This window comes from Manduca sexta, chromosome 24 (genome assembly GCF_014839805.1).
Source record: "Manduca sexta isolate Smith_Timp_Sample1 chromosome 24, JHU_Msex_v1.0, whole genome shotgun sequence".
NCBI classification, from domain to species: domain Eukaryota; kingdom Metazoa; phylum Arthropoda; class Insecta; order Lepidoptera; family Sphingidae; genus Manduca; species Manduca sexta.
The window spans coordinates 10,111,938-10,129,860 of NC_051138.1; the positions used below are offsets into that span (position 1 = coordinate 10,111,938).

Consider the following 17,923-nt stretch of genomic DNA (forward strand, 5'->3'; position numbering starts at 1 on the left):
CTATTCAACAGTACTGCAATCCGTACACCTAACTTTAGTATGGTTTCAATATTGACAGCGTTTTATGAACGGAGCGGCGCTCATAATATAAGGACTTGGGTCTAAGTTTAAGCCTAGAATATCTAAAAATAATTAGACAAGTAAATAAAATTAAACAGAACACAGCTAAGTATATGGAATGTTTATAATTTGATAAAAAACTTATAAAATATAAGGTCAGGTGGGGCAAGTGCGCCGACGGGGTAAGTGCACCTGCCCTAAAAAAATCTAAAACTATTGATGTTATACAATTACTGCAATCTTATATCTATGCTACTAACTGAAATACAGTTCCACTAAAAAACACAAATGGCTCTGTTCATTTTAATACGATTTATTCGCCATTTTATTTTAAGTGTCATTTAGACCTGTAAACAGAGATGACCTCGTGAAAGATAACATGAAATATTTCAAGATATATAACAAATTTCTGTAAACCAGTAAGGTGAATACATAGTTTAAATCTTTTATTTTAACTTCCTGTCTGAATTTTATTTATATACACTAAAATAAAGGATTTTTTAGCAATGAGAAAAAATGTACCTCAAAATTGTCGAGTAGGGCAAGTGCGCCGCAGTTAGTAGTCGTATGGCGCACTTGCCCCTGATCCATATATAACCAACCTTTTTTGAGAATATGTTTTACTAATATGAATTATTATTAAAATGTTATACTTAACAGCATAATTTTTTGTACTCAAGGTATTTTGTTTTGAGCCGACTTAAATAAAAGGGCGTATTAGTTAATTCGTCGTATATTTGTTGTTTTAGATGGTTCGTTTTTACAAAAGAAAAACTGATATACCTTGGTCTAGACCAACTTTACATGAAGAGGTTGCAAATGTTCGATCAGGCACGTTATCTGGGTATAATGCAGCTAAAACGTATCAAATATCATAAAGTCAAATTCTAAGTAATTGAGTTATAACGCATTCAAAATCGTTAATTCCTTCATTTTTGTATGTATTTTTTAGTTTTTAGAAATAAAATGGATTTCGTATTAGGGCTACCATTTTTTTATTACAACATATCCGCACACAAAACTCTAATATTAATACCTAAATATAGCAAAAGAAATTGTAAAATGTTTTGAAGCCCTGATTTACAAATATATGGAGCACTTACCCCGAATTTGATTTGACAGCCATAATTTGTTATAATATTGAGTGATTAAAAATTATCCAAGAGCAATGCGAGTAAAACCTATTTCTCTATGGACTAAAATGAGTGTTTTCTTCATAATGTTTCATATTGGCGTTTTTTTGTACACAGGCGCACTTACCCCATTTCCGGAGGCAAGTGCGCCTACTTCCATTTTTTACTTTGAGCAATATATTATTAATTTATGATCCGATTTCCTTGAACGGCTATAGGTTGTTATCACAAAATACCAAATATCCTTAAAGTAATAAAATTACATTCTTAAGTCAGCACAAAAAGAAATTATTTTGCATTGAATCCAGCTATGAAAATTTTATGGCGCACTTCCCCCGACTGACCTTAGTTACATAAAAAATAAGAGTCTCAAAATTTTAGATCTAGTTTCATAAAATATAAACATTTGAGTATGGGACGTCTGATCTTAGCCATGTCTAACGTGATTTTCGGTTTTTTGCAGAACACACACTTGCGAAATATTTAAAAATACCATGGCAAGTGGAATTTGGCACCACTGACATTTCTTTTAGTGTGATGGGGATTATGTCCAAAATTCTTCTACGTTTCTCAATTCTCAATTTTTCCTTCAATTTATGAGTATAGTGCAACGTAGATATCGGGCATCACTGACTGCTGACATCTTTTCTTTCCGAAGTTTTACAAGTTAGATACAACCGGCATTTATTTGTTCAGTTTTTTGGTTAGAATTTATTGTTAGAAACACGTTAGTTTTATAGTGGCATAGTAAATTATCATGCCTATAAAGAGTTGATTGATAGAAATAAAGAATATTTTTGCAGATTAGCAGTAGAAACCAAAACTATGCCTAAACATAAAAGCAAGAAGGAAGCGAGTTCTAGCAGCGACAGCGATGATGGGCCTGTTGACGTGAGTATGAATATCACAAATCTTTTAAAAACACAATTTTGTTCAAATAATTGTTGGTTATCTAAATGTAAACTTATTTACTTTCAGTTACACAATTTACTAGGCAACAGTTATTGATGCATTTGTACGGTGTATACATTTGTAATTTTATTGTATTTTTATACTGTGTTATAATTTCTTATCTGATTTCGTTATTAATTTGAGTAAGTTCTTTTAAATGGCTGTTGGATAGACTTAAAACACCACTAACTTGGTGTATATCTGCAATATTTATATTGTGCTTGGGTGAATATTATCATAATTACAAACTCTATTTTCTCTTAGTGTAAATAATTTTTTACTCATCCCATTTTTCACAAATTGCTAATATATTGTGTTTAATCGCAAGTTATCTCTATTTAAGCCTTAAATTTGTATTTGCCCCAGTTTTTATATTTTTTACATTCTGTTAAAATAGAGGTTTAGTCTGCACCCCATTTTCCAACATACTCATGGAGCAACTTTTCCTCATATTTGGGTTTTCATGAAGTCATATAATTTCATCAGTATTAGTAGTATGTTTTCAATATTGAGCTTATTTTTTTATTAATAATTTCTAAATAAATATTTCTATTATATTACAGAGGAATGTACCCCCAGAAAAGAAAGCTAAGACAAGCTCTAAAACGGATGATAAAGAGCCTACATGGGTTTTACAGGGTAAGAAGCTGGTTAAAGTAAGGGAATTTAAAGGGAAAGTTTATGTAGATATAAGAGAATTCTATGAAAAGAATGGAGATTTATTACCAGGCAAGAAAGGCATTAGCCTAACCCCTGAACAATGGAGAAAACTGTTGTCTCTGGGAGATGAAATCAACGAAACAATAAGCAACTCATGTTAACATACTTTGTTGTCACTTTGATAAAAGTTGTTCAAGAATTACAGTTTATACTGTTACATTGAAATGTTTACTTTATTTTGCTAGTTAATAATAATACCAGCCCTGTATCATATACTGTCCCACTGTTGAGCATGGGCCTCCTCTACTACAGAGAGGGATAAGGCCTTAGTCCACCACGCTGGCCTAGTGTGGATTGGTAGACTTCACACACCTTCGAAATTCCTATAGAGAACTTATGTGTGCAGGTTTCCTTACAATGTTTTTCTTCACCGTTAAAGCAAGCAATAATTGACAACAAATACACATACTTTTTAGAAAAATCACAGCTGTGTGCTAATTATAACAAATGTAATCCAAGTATATCTTAGCTTTTAATATAATATAGGCAAGCCTTCACCGCAAATCCTTATTATTCCTTTATGGTGGCAGTGCAACTAATATTTAGTGGTATTTGACAGTAGTTAAGGTCATTTGACATTAGGTGACTTGTTTACTTCTAAGTTATAAATAGATATATGGAAAAAATAAAATCCTGTGTATAGTAAATTTTATTGAGAAATAACAATAGTTGGCTTTACAAGTAGCTCAGGACTTAACCCTGAATAAAACTGTGTAAAAACTTGGAGCAAAACTTCGTTCACATTATGAACTTTATTCAACATGTCACTTGCAATAATAGGCGTACTTACAAAACATTGAGCAAATAATATTTAGGTCTGTGGTAAGCCACACATCAATATAGTAAAAAAGTCGGTAATAAATTATTCTTGTTTGCATAATAATTTACAGTCTTATGTCTATGAGAGTATTTTTTTTGGAACAAATGTCAGTTAACAACATAATTATATATTTAATTAACACGCCGACTGCGGCTCGCGACTGTGACATCACACAAGTATGTATGGCTAACATACATACTTGTGTGATGTCTGAAGACAGTTTCACTCACTAACGCGCCAAAAACGAATGCCGGACACCTTGACTGTTTGGTGGTCACACTGATACACATGAAATAGTTCACTGTAATGGCACTGCAGTCAATGTGTTAATATTATGTTCCAACAAATTTCGACATTTAGTAACTCTCTACAAATTAAACTATGCCCACGCACTTCTAGTACTAACAGAGACTACCTATTACTACAAACATGGAAAACTATGAGATTATTTAATACAACTTGAGATGGCATTAATTTATCTAAACAATTAGTTTTACTGAGATTAAAATGTCAGATCAATATTAAAACTAGTATATCGTACTTGTAAATGTAATTGAAATTTCAGTAAATGTTATAATGACCTCCATTGGAACAAGATAGATCAGTATATTTATGTACTAAATTCCGCTTTAACTGATTTCAAATTGATAAATTTTATTCCAAATGGCAAACGTGGCGTAAGGCGCAAATGAGTATAAATGAAATATCAGTCATCATTTTACATATTTGAAACTTAGTATACAAAAATTATTTTTTTATATTTGGCATAAAAGTAAAAAATAATTTTGCTGAGTACATAACATATTTTGTATCACATTAGTAAAGTTGGTAGAGTTATTTCATGGTAAAATTAACTTAGACAATAAAAGCAATATCTATTCATACATTTACCAATATTCAGGTGAACTGACTGACTGATGACTATAAAATTAAATAATGTCTGACTAGTATAGCTAGTAACATGTGGGTAAAAATCACGAGGTCTGCACTTGCATACTTAACATCTGTTCTATAAAGAACAGTTCAACTAAAAATATACACACAACATAACTTAAAGAATTTGGTCCTCAATCCCTAAAATATAAAGAAATAACACCATCAAAGACTGGCACAATGGTTTACCACTGGGACAACTTACAAAAGAATTATGTACACAATAACTAATGAGAAAGAAAATAATAAATATAATTTTAATATTTTAGAATAAATTACCTAGTATTTAATTACTAGGTTTACTATGAGTTACCATAGGGATACAATAAAAAGTAAAATAATGTATCTAGTGTGAGGGATAAGGCTACAATTATTAATATTAATTTGTCTTTGGTTTGATGTGGAAGCAATCAATCTTGAAGTGCACGCACATTTCTTGCACCTGAAAAATAAAGTTGCATCTGAGTATATATTTAAATGCCATATCTAGATATTGTCCTATTTTAGGAATCCTTCAAAGGCAATTCATTACAGAAATTTGAATTGGAGACCTACAACTTTACTGTGGCGTTTTCTACAATTTGTAAGATTATTGGATGTTAGGCATAATATTTAATTGAATAAGATTCACCCTTTAAGAAAGAAGTGTTTACAACACACAGTATAGGCTGAACAGGAAAATAAAAACCTCATGTTGTGGTAAAATATAGTTCTTTTTTATACTGATAATGCCAAGTTAAAAAGTGGTGCGCCCAATTGCAGGGTCTTTATTTTCGCTTTAAAAGAATGTAAATAAGTATCTGACCACTCTAGCGCCGTAGTGCACATGCGCGACGGAGGCGGCCAGGCAGGCGGCGGCCAGCAGCAGCAGCTCCGAGCCCGGCGACGAGCACGCGCATGCGCACGCCACGCACACGCCGTACGCGCACACCAGCCCGTTCCACGCCTCGCACCGCGTGTCGCTCATCTGCGACACTATCAGCCGGCACTACCATACAACACAAATCCATATTGAATTGACACAGAATATACTTTTAACTAAGCCGTGAACATTTCAACAAGAATATTCTTAATAAGCAAATCTCTATGTTAAATATTAGTCGATTTTTTGTATGTAAGTGTAGCTAGACTGAAGCAAAACGATAGTGTGCTAAGTTGTTTGCCGGCATCATACAAGTGCCGATGAATACAAGAGTCAATAAATCTTACGTTGATGTTAGAGAAGATTGTCCCGGTAAGTATGTAGAAGAGTCTGGGACCACGGTTGATGATGTCGGAGGGCGAGCACAGCGCCCACGTGGTGCTCAGCGCGAAGAACACGAACAGCGGCACGAGCGGACGCACCGCCTCGGAGAACAAACGCATCTTGCCGGTTTTGTCACGATACGATCTGAAAACGTCGCGATAGTATATAAATGACAAAAAAAAAAACAATTATGACGGTTGAATAGATTTATTATTCATACTTTTAAATGGTGAAAAATACTAATAATTAATTTTACTATACAGCCACTTTATAAAACAGATATATAAAGTAAATACGAACTTGTAAATATTCCATAATATGACGGTCTGGCTGGTGAGCATGGCGGAGAAGTAGAGCACGAACTCGAACACGATGCCGGGCGTGAGGCCGCCGGGCAGCGCCACGTGCCACGCGCGCGGACCGATCGCCGACGTCACCAGCAGCAGCAGGCACGAGCCCTGCCACATACGCACTGAACTAGTGAGCTCAAATTTGTACAATGTTAACAAGTTAGCCAACTTAAAGACAACTTAACAAGACCTTTTTCACATCTTATGAGTAAATCCGACTCGTTACATAAATGTATAAGGCGACCAACTAAAAAAATCATCCTTTAATTTATGCTCTCAAATAAACGGTAATAAAAAAAAAATCACGTCGAATTGATAAACTCCTCCGTTTTTTGAAGTCGGTTAAAAATGAATACTATCTATATTCACTGTTTCCCCTTACCCAATTTTTTACTTTGGCATCGAAAAGTGATCTCAATGCATCTGATTGCAAACGAAATGGGATCCAGATAGAGTTGACTGAAGAGAGATTTTTAACCCTCGACAGTCATACAATTACTCCGGGGATTCCAACTTATCGGTACATAGTATAAAACAAAGTCGCTTTCTCTGTCCCTATGTCCCTTTGTATGCTTAAATCTTTAAAACTACGCAACGGATTTCGATGCGTTTTTTTTTTTAATAGATAGAGTGATTCAAGAGGAAGGTTTATATGTATAATAACATCCATTAAATAGTGGAGAAATACGGTTATTTTGTTATGTTATACCCGTGCGAAGCCAGAGCGGGCCGCTATGTTTTTATATACAACCATCCCAGTTTTTCTGTAGTGTATTCAGTATCAGCATTGCACCCGTGCGAAGCCGGGCCGGATCGCTAGTTTGCTATAAACCTGTGTCAAGGAACTTTGTATACAATACCATATACTTTTCAACAAATCTCTTATGTCAGGCACGTTTCCAACTCTGTAGAAGACATTATATTTCTTATTTAAAAGTTTGGCGATAAGTGTCTGCGGATATTATCGGCCAATTAGTGTAATGTCATCATTTCCTACAGTGTTCGAATCACTTGTTTATGATCATCTATACAGCCACGTTCGTCTCATGTGTCAACCAGCGAGCATGGTACGATAATTAATGTGTTAATATGAATGGATGTTATATACACAGATGCTTTTGCTAAGATTAACCACGAACTCCTTAGTTATTACGCCTCGTTATTAGTGGAGATTTGTAACATTGAATATTAAGTTTATATCTTTCACTCAGTTGTCAGTTGATAGCAGTTAGAGGCTTTCTATCATCTGAAATAGTTGTTTCATCTGAAGTTCCTCAAGGATCCGATATTTTGTCATTTTTATTAAAGATTTAGTAGAAAAATTATCTAGCCCCTGTTTTCTTGACGCTGATGATTTGAAAATATACTCAATAAGTTGATTCTGTTAATGATGTTTGCGTTTACAAAATGACATGAACCTGAAGGTTGATAGATGTATTGTAAACAAAACGTCGCTTAACGTAAACAAAAATGCTTTACCGTCCCTTATTAAAAAATAAAATAAAAATACTTGTTTTCCTTATAATATTGGCGGTCACGTCTTAGTTAGTCTTCGTTTTAGCTCGCAAAGGCTTTGACGCTGCCTTGGAACAATTTTTAATCCAAAGCTCATTTTCAGAGACCCCTACAACTATATTGTGAATGAAGCATACAAACTACTTGGTTTTGCTATTCGAACCGGTAAACCATTTAAATAGCCTAGAGGTATGCTCTTGCAGCTTTTTAAAATCTGTGCTAGAATATGGATAAGTCATATGGTCTCTATGTAATACTGAGTTCACGTAGAACACCTTGATGGCAATCAAAATAGGTTCCTAAAAATCTTAAGCTATCGATGTAGTATTGGACTAAGTGTAACGTCCTACACTGGCGAGATTTAAAGTCTAAAGACTAAATAGTCGACGTAAGGTTCTTGACACAGTTTATCTCCACAAAATTATTCATTTCCGCATAGACTTACCCAACTTCCTCTCTTTAATCAATTTTAATATAAGATTTATATCCCTAATACCTACTACCTAATCTCGCTTGATGTATTTAGGAGTAACACCTTATTTTACAATCCTATTGTTGGAATGTGTGGCCTATATAATGAATTGGCAAGCTTGTTCGGTTGTCTCGATATTCGATTGGACGGCAGATTCCCACGATTTTTGCTAATGAATGCTATAAACATTGACGTATATTTTATAGACACGAACGTCCATATAAACTATTTGTTCAAAATCTGAACTAAAATGGTAACCAAAACGTCACTATTATAACCTATTTATTCACTTGAACAACAAATAATTTTACATATTTGACTAATATTTTTTATTCAAATCCAGGTTTAAATTCAGACTCCAGTTTGTATACACGAGCGCCATTCCGTACACAACCACAAACTGTCAATATTGACCATACTAAAGTCAGTTTAAATGGATATCAGTTCAAATCAGTTGAACACAGTGAATGTTCGGAACGCCAAATCCAGTACGTAGCACATAATATTATACCGATGGTTATAAGACTGTCAAATTAATAAAATTTTGTTGTCGTCGTCTTTACATTTGTGTATATACATATTATAGTTTTTTTTTCGATCTAATGTATTAAGCAGTTTTGTATATGTATGGATACACACAAGCAAACTTGTCTGAATTGGATCAGGAGACATGCTTTGGAGTATAGTTTAGTACTTATATTTTTTAATTAGTATTTTATTGTTTTTATGGGGTGTATCCTGTTTTGTGTCTTGATTAGTAAATAAATGAATAAATGACGCCGGCCTGTTTGAAGATACACATAGGCTGATCCCAAAACGCTACTCACTTACTTGGGCTACTAGGGCGCGCCTTGCACTTTTAGTTTGGTGGTCTTTACTCGGGTGGATACAAGTATCCTACTCATTCCATCTTTTTACAATGCTAAGAATCCTAAACAATTTTTTTTGTTTTGCGGCAAAGAAGGTTGTTTACAACCATACTCTGTAGACATTAATAACGTAGCCAAGAAACTTTATATTTTTCTATTATCATCTTTTACATCAATATTTTTTTATAGCTAGACCTAAATAGACATCAGCGGCAAAACGGACATAGAAAGGAAAAATCACGTCGTTGTAAACCTAACGCCAATTTCTTTTTTGTATAGCAATTTGCAACACAGCATCGCTTTAATGTCATGCTGTTGGGAGTCATATTAAATTATCAGTGGCGGAGGGTGGAATCTTTTAAAAGGTAACCCGAGGCAAAAGAAATGTCTTAGATCGTGTCTATCGCTGCCAATTTAACAGAAAACATAAACTAAGCCAACTTTAATGAAGCTAAAAGGGAAGCCGGTGGGAATCGAGTTGTATAGACGCTTCGCCACTGTAAATTATATATGTCGGTCGACGAGGACGGGTATAAGTCTATTTGTGAAATAGGAGCAGCGAGCAATGTACTAACTTGGTACAATTAGCGGTGCATTGAAATATCAACTTACGATCATGGTGAAGTCGTAACCCCACGGCAGGAACATGACGCCGGTGTTGTATTTCTCCCAGTGCGTGAGGTAGAAATTTATAAATATGTTCCATATTACAAAGAAGAACCTGAGAGGGCTCACTTCGTCTCTGAAAATAATAGCAGATTAAAAATGACTTCGCGTTATTTACTCATAATTAAGGTAATTTTATGGATATTTTATATAGGGTTAGAGCAAACGAACGATTAGGTCACTTGAAGTGTGATCAGAGTCCAAAGATCACCATCGCTCGTAAATAACCAGAAGAGAAGAGCTGAGGTATACGAATTCAGCATAATTTCGGTTGGCAACCAGCGTAAAGTTGTTGTTCGTAAAGTAATTTTATAGGTAGGTACTTCTATTGAGGCTTATTGTCTAAAACAAAACCAGTTGTTTACATTTCTAAAACTAGCATTTTGATATAGCTCACGTGACAATTAGGTACTATTCAATTGCCATTAATACTTGCAAGTATGCGAGGAAAGCTAACAATTATAAATTATAATACCTAATTGACCTTGTGTCACGGTCGCATCGATCAAAGAACATAAAATTCATTATGAACAATTTCTTTACATAGTTAAAGTCGCCGCTCACGTAACATTTACATTGAGAAGATTCCGTGTGTTTCATATTAGTTACAATGTGCGCAGAAATAATTGGTAATTTATTATCAATAATTATACAGGGTGTCCCAGAAATTAGTGTCAAGCGGAGGTCCAGAGATAGAGCACCCCTTGGTTTATTCGAATCACCCCCATGTATGTTCTGCGATTTTTCATAGTTTTCTAGTTATGAATATTTTTCAGAATTTTTGAGAATTTACGATTTCAACAATTAAATGTTGCTTTTTTTCAAAAGTACAAGATTTATTCGAGATTTTTTGTTGCAACTAAATTTTAATTGGTTGTACTTTTGTGACTAAAAACAGTGAGCTTCGTAACTTTAATGAAAATTATGAAAATATCGGTATAAATTGAAAAACTTACGGTTTATGAATTACGACTTAAATCTACTTTAAATTAATAATCTAAACAGGTGACTACGTGGTTCTAAGGTAAGTCAAAAACTTCTCCAAACTCACAACTTACATATTCATTAAAAAAACATAGCCCTTCATGGGGGCTATTTTTGCTAAAATCAGCTTTAAAAGACAGCAAGGCGGAAAATTCTTAAAATTTGCAAAAATAGAATAGATTACAATTATTTTTTTGACGTCTCATCATTCCTTAGGTGAATTAATATGTTACCTAACTGAAAATGACTGTACAGTAATATAGGTATGGACATTGTTGGCAGTAGGTATAAATATATTTTCAATTGAGATAGTCATTTATGATGGGATAAAAAAATACTGCTTTACTCACTGAGTTCTTTAGAACCAAAAATAAAAAATCATGAAATTCGGTGACACGCACAATCAACAGTGACCTCCAGAAGTACTAATACTTTTTGAAATATTTTTTTACTAATTTGTAAGTAATATCTGTGAGTGCCAATTTAATCCTAGAAAATATCTTGCACAGAAGTAAAAGTAGGTACACATTTAAGAGTATTGAAGAAAACGCGGTCTACCTTCCAAATATGCTGTAAAGGCAGGTGGGGATGAGCACGGCGGAGTAGGAGTCCAGGCCGTGGTCGAAGAGCTCTCCGAGCGGGCCGCTGGTGCCGGTGCGACGCGCCTGCTTGCCATCGATGCCGTCTGCAAGACAATACCGTGCATGCACACTCAAGTACACGACATGTATGCGTGTGCGTGGAAGTATTTTTTGGGAAATGTGTCATGTCATACATTATTGCGAGACTTGTTCGTCTATTTATGATGTCATATTATTATGGTGCTCTTTAGCAATCGTATAACTTTGAACCTTTTTGAATCTTTTGCTAAGTGTCGTGTAGGTATTAATTTTAGTAATATACACAATATTTTGAAAAAGTAAATAATTATGAGAATTTGATAAGTTTCTTTAAATCATTATTTTTTATAAATATGTTAATCAATGTTCTAAAACGACATATCCTCAATACATCACGTGAACGGAGTAGATAGCTTATTGTTACATTTCACAAAGCGAGTGGAAGTGTTAGTAAAAAGCGAATGCTGTTCCGGATGTCGTTTCATTTAATACAAGTGAAACCACTTATCCCGAGAACGGATTTTTATGCGAGTAGAGTTACAAGCAGGAGTTACATATAAAATTGCGTCAATCCTATGTAAACTACAGACGCCTTCCTTGAACTCTACATTGTAAGTAACACTTATACATAATATGCAGGTTGGAGTACAGACGAATGAACATTTTGACGTTCTATACAAAAAAATATATTGTACTCATTATACTTATTTTATTGCTGGCGTGGAAGACTTTCGTTGAAATAAAAGTTCCGCTGCGTCACGCACACCACCAGGATTAAAAATTACGTAGAGCATTCAAGAATAGTGCACAGAATTCGATCAGAAATTTCATAGATTACCTACTTCTTAAACCAAAGTTACAAATTTTGTGTCTTTACAATATTTTAAATAGGTATAGAGTCATAGACTAGAAAATTCGCATTAGAAGGCTTAACATCTGTTAGTGGTTACATCAAAACACCGACAGGGTAGCCTTGAATTCTTCTAACACAAAGATCGTACATGTAATGCACAATGTGCTTGTTAGCGACCAATTACTTAATTTAAAAATTTGAAAAAATACTGTACTTCAGTTTCATGTAAGGTGACTGTCAAGAAATATTACATTGGCTAGGATATAATTTTATAAATATTATGGAATTATCCCCATAGGACAATCCAATTGACCCATATCCTTGTAGCGACAAGAAACAAGATCACGCAGCAATTAAAATGTAACATCACAAACTTACAACATACGCGTACAATCATCATGCGAGTGCCGGCACATGATCTTTCATTCTTATTTGTGCCCTTTCTTATCTAATGTTAATTTTAACGTGTCGTATCGTATCGATATTACATTATAATGAAGTAGCGTGTGTTTCAACACATCCTAGTTCCTTGGACATTTGTTATAAAATTTAATCTTCAAAATATTATACTCTACGTGTTACGAAAATAATTTCGGCAATCCCTCGGCTTGAACGATGTTCAATGTCCAATGTCCTCGGGCGTGATATTTTTACTAGATAACTGATAGTGTATTCATATTACTTAGTTTAATGTTTACTAATAGTCTGGCGAATTTATCTAGTTAGAGATGACGCCGTGACAGGAGTGGGTATTGTGTACAGAGAAATGGAAGTAGATTTTAGGGATAAGGTTATTTCTGAGGGCTATGTATTATCAACATCGAGAGTGTTATTCATAATGAAAATAAATTTTAAATTTATCGTTATAACTGAGCCTAGTGATTGTTAAGTGTTTGTGTATACAATACGTCACGACTTGCGACTCATTGAACTACATAGTCACGATACAGAAAAAACCGCATTTGAATTAGCCTTAAAAATTAAAGTAGCGGCAATATTTTATATTTTCGAAATAATATATTGCCGAGCCTTGTTGTAGATTTAACGAATAAAGGGCACATCTAAGTAAACATTAGAATAATGCTCATTAATCTCATCTGCGAATGCCCGATGGAAATCTTCTAAAAAAAAATAAACCATGAGAATGTTTCATTCTTATTTTGAACTATAGGTACCTAGTTATAACCCTATCCATTGGGATAAAAAAAACAATTACCAGATATGATGACATTTCTTTGCAAATGTCATCATAATTGAATGCAGGACTAAATATATCCAAAAATATAATATTCCGCAACATATGGAGTTTTTAGCACGTGTCTGAATTTAACGTATTACCGTAATTTACATTTTCTTATAAGATTTATCGCTTCGCGATAAGTAAATTGGTTAGCAACAACAGCATTCAAATATTTATAACCGTGGAATTATCTCGTACAGAAATATCAGATATGCCTATTACCTATGCGTTATTAATATCGTTATTTCTTACTGAAAAATATTTGCGAAATAATATTCATACAGAGATGTTCATCTTAAAAAGATTTATCTAAAACTTATTTTAGTATAGGTAAGTAATCATACGAGAATTGTATGAAAGATTAATATTTGGGGTAGGTAATATTTGGATATTGTTAGAAAATAATGCAGAAGCTACTTAGTAGATTTATAATATAAAATTGGGCACAGGTTAAGATGTAGTCCTGGATTTACGAATAGGTTATTCATATATATTCGGGAAAAATTCACAGGGGTGTTTTATACAGGAAAAGGACTTTAGCAAGCAGAGGCATGGGAGAGCAAAATCTAAGAATTTATAAAGATTGTTTTAGTAATCATCATGTGCGCACTTATAATATTTCCTGTATCACATGTGACGAACTATCGTCAATGACACGGAATGTGTAACAAAGCCGCGCGGTGGGATAATCTTAATGCCGAGTTATTTGATTTTGTACCTAGGTCCATTTCTATGAGCCGAACCGCTTCTGACCTTTTATCCCTGTTATGTTATTGAGAATAGCACAACAAACCTCATTACAGACCCCCCAAAACGACCTAAGGATTCGTCGCCTTGCTACGGAAACCTCACAGTGATGGCTTTATGGCCTATGTTAACCTAACATAAAATTAATCAATTGACCCATGGATCATAGGTGTTGCATAACCATACAGTATTATTTGTATTGTATAAAAACAATGTATGCGCCTAATCAATTTTTTTTCTAACAATATTTAATCTCAAGAAGCCGGACATCATACGATCGCACATGGTCATTGATAAATTGATGCTATTGACGCAGTTATGTTATTAGTGCATTTGATAGGACAACTTGGCGCTTATCGTAATATTAAGGAATGTGATACCAACAATAATTGTTAGTAAAATATCTTTAATGATTTACTAATTAATAAATAAAGCATGTTTAAACATTAAAATATAAATATCGTACAGGACGAAATAAGTTGTATAACACAATACGAGTTTATAAGAGTCAACTCGAAAGACTTTAATGTTTCGTTGTTTTTTTTATTCAGCTGGTATGTTTTTGTTATATACTGCTGGATAGCAAACACATGGTAATAAAATCGTCATAATGGTTCACTCACATTCCAGAATGTACCGACGGACTAATAACACAAAAACAAATTATAGGATTTCGAACTCAAGATCTCTCTAGTACAAAAAAAAAAACAGTTTCTTGTGTATTATAAGTTCACGTGTCCTACGCGGCGCCACACCATGCTATACATACCGTGTTGTATGATGATGAATACTCTGGTAACTATTTATGCCATTAGTCCATTGAAATGTTACATTTTTTAGGCCTTACCTTGCGTTTTTTAGAGGACGCAATTTTATTTTTTAGAAGTGTAGGGGGGGTCAGTGTTAAGCTAAAACCAAGTTTGTGGGGTCGCCACCCTTGTCCCACGGCCGCCATCTTGGTTTGAAATGGTTTTTACGATGTATCTCTTAAACTATTTATCTGACAAAAAAAATTATAAACATTTTTTGTTGCAAATTAAATTCTCTACAACTTTGGTCTAGTAACTTTTGTCGTAGAACTATAAATAAAAAAGTTATAAGCGAAAATGTTAAGAAATTCAATGTTAAGCAATGTCCATTGCAACGTCATCAGAACGTGTGTTTATAAGGTTCATAATACGTACAACACAAACCCGCGGTTGTCGGCTTGTACGCGAATTACTTGGATCCTGAATCGCTTTGGGACAGATGAAGCAATTGCTTAACATTTTTGCTTATAACTTTTTTATTTATAGTTCTACGACACAAGTTACTGGACCAAAGTTGTAGAGAATTTAATTTGCAACAAAAATGTTTATAATTTTTTGTTAGATAAATAGTTTAAGAGATACATCGTAAAACCATTTCAACCCAAGATGGCGGCCGTGGGACAAGGGTGGCGACCCCACAAACTTGGCTGTAGCTTTACACTGACCCCCCCTACACTTCTAAAAAATAAAATTGCGTCCTCTAAAAAACACAACCCCAAATGTAACTTTTCAATGGGCTACATTGGATGTTACAAATTTGTGACTTGGATTTAAAGGGTATTATTAATATCCAAATATTTTTATTGTCTGTTAACTGCTCTGTTTTTTCCACATCCTTATCCATTATTATAGCATCCATGTTCACTAGTTTTTTTAAGAAGATAGTGAATCGTGCATTGAAATACATTTAGTTGCTTTAATATGATTATGACTGACTAATATTTTTATATGTTAATTATAAAAAAAATATGATGTATAAACATAATAACTCACCTAATGTGTATGCTACAAATAGGTTTACTGCAGAGACTGCCCATACCCAGGAGGGGATGTGGTCGTTTGTGACATTTTCTTCAGTCAAAGCGTGGAATCCATAATCATAATATGAAAACAGCAAGAAGTTAAGAACAGTCAGTAGGAAGCCGGAAAATGTTAGCAAGTTCGGTGCCACCCACACAGGACAAAACTGGAATTAATTTTACTAGTTAGTTCATAGTGCTCAAACTATTAAATATATAAAGGTGATAGTTAGTTTCAATTTAAATACTTTTATACACTAAAAAATATTTCAGTAACAGCTTATTTCACAAGTTTTAAATGAATTTTAATTCACGTTTGTCATATTAAACAGCTTTGTATATAGTTCTTAATTTATTACCATTTATTTGGGACCATAGTTTAGTGTGACTTTTGTATTTGGACATTTATTCAAAAGTTGTGAAAGAGGTCTAAAGGAGGTTTAAATAGTTATACAAATATAAGGGGAATACTTAATTATGAACTTGTATTTTTGTACACATGCAATTGAACATGTTAATAAAATAATATTGTAAAATTTTCCTATTTTTATTAAATAATGAAAGAGGATACTAGTGATTTTAACACACCCACCTGTACACACCAGTTCCAAAATGGGTGCATAACATAATTGCTAAGCACACTTGTGTCTACCGAATTGTACTGAAAATATTAAAGAAAAATTAATAAAAGTCACATATTTATGTATGGCAAAATATAATTAATCTTTTTATGTAACGAAATAAAATTTGTAATAAGTTTATATTGTTTAGGAAATATTCATCAATTTCTTGCCTTATATCTTTCGAACCCCTTCAATTGCTCCTCCGACAGGAAACGAGCCATGATGATAGAAATTATAGCGCTACACGGTAATATAAAATAAATACATTCTTCAATTGGTTTTTTTTTTACAACAGGAGTAAAGATAATATTATTTTACGTAGGTATTTCACTTTTACACAGAATCACAATATGGTGCCTTTCTTTTAACACATACAAAACATCACAGGAACATTCTAAGATTACAACTGCGAATTTAAAAACAGGGACCAATAAACTAGAAAAAACAGTGAATCGGCCCCTGCCTTATCTTATTGACATTGACAAGTCGCAGACAGTGTTGCAAACTGTATTGAAGACCCCAAAATATAGTAATTATACCGTACTTACGGTGCATTTATTGCCCCCAAAAGTTTCCCCCAACTATAACGATAAAATCCCTCCAAATTAAAGATGAAACCTCGCTTATGGCATCTGTGATCACAGATGTCAAATTGATCGGGGCTTATACATCCGGAATGTACTCTAAATCTGAACTAAGATTTCAGATCTGAAAAATGGATGCTAGTTCAAGCCTTTATGCATGCCAAAAAATCAGAAGAGTTTTTTTTATTTTAATGACGAGACGAGCTTGCCGTTCGCCTGATGGTAAGCCGTACTACCGCCCGTAAACAGTAGAAACACCATCCAACACCTTGAATAACAAATTTTGTTTGGTTTTTTACTGCGCTTGCCTTCATGAGACATAAGATGTTAAGTCATAGTATAGTTGTGTTTCTATCTTATCGTTTCAAAGAAAACTTCGGCACCGTGGAAGAGTTCAATTTAGAGAAAACTTAATTATTATTTTTTAAATAAATTCTTTTAATTAAATAATTAAAAAGAGTAGTTTCCTATACAAAACATTAATTCCTTATTCTCGGCCAAAAGTTGTTATCTTTGATATGATAATAAATATTCATGGAGTTGAGAGACTGAGTTACGGAGGGTATCTAGCAAGACAATTATGATATATTTTAGTAATTGGTATCTAGCCAAGTTCAAGGACCACTATCTTATATGGGGGGCAAGTTAAGTAAGTCTCCAGCGGTAAGCAGTAAATTACAACCAAAAAACCCGGCACAAAAGAATAAGC

The 17,923-nt window shown here is 33.7% G+C and overlaps 2 protein-coding genes across 4 annotated transcripts; one reads left to right on the forward strand and one right to left on the reverse strand.

The window, feature by feature from the left end:
• Positions 1-1,640: 1,640 nt before the first annotated feature.
• Positions 1,641-3,029, forward strand: LOC115445416 (RNA polymerase II transcriptional coactivator). Of its 3 annotated transcripts, none has more exons than XM_030171675.2 (3): positions 1,641-1,896; positions 1,997-2,084; positions 2,708-3,029. In XM_030171675.2, the coding sequence occupies exons 2-3, from the start codon at positions 2,019-2,021 to the stop codon at positions 2,963-2,965; spliced, it is 324 nt and encodes a 107-aa protein (XP_030027535.1). In that variant the 5' UTR covers positions 1,641-1,896; positions 1,997-2,018; the 3' UTR covers positions 2,966-3,029. The 3 variants fall into 3 exon arrangements, with proteins under 3 accessions (XP_030027535.1, XP_030027536.1, XP_030027537.1); XM_030171676.2 differs by having other exon boundaries at positions 1,717-1,920; XM_030171677.2 differs by having other exon boundaries at positions 1,718-1,859.
• A 466-nt stretch (positions 3,030-3,495) lies between these two features.
• LOC115445415 (ethanolaminephosphotransferase 1) lies at positions 3,496-17,135 on the reverse strand. The gene is made up of 9 exons (XM_030171674.2): positions 16,801-17,135; positions 16,600-16,668; positions 15,982-16,174; positions 11,278-11,404; positions 9,682-9,811; positions 6,164-6,321; positions 5,827-6,007; positions 5,423-5,605; positions 3,496-5,059 (listed from the first exon to the last, which is right to left on the reverse strand). Exons 1-9 carry the CDS (start codon positions 16,849-16,851, stop codon positions 4,997-4,999), a joined length of 1,155 nt encoding a protein of 384 aa, XP_030027534.1. The 5' UTR covers positions 16,852-17,135; the 3' UTR covers positions 3,496-4,996.
• Positions 17,136-17,923: the final 788 nt, after the last annotated feature.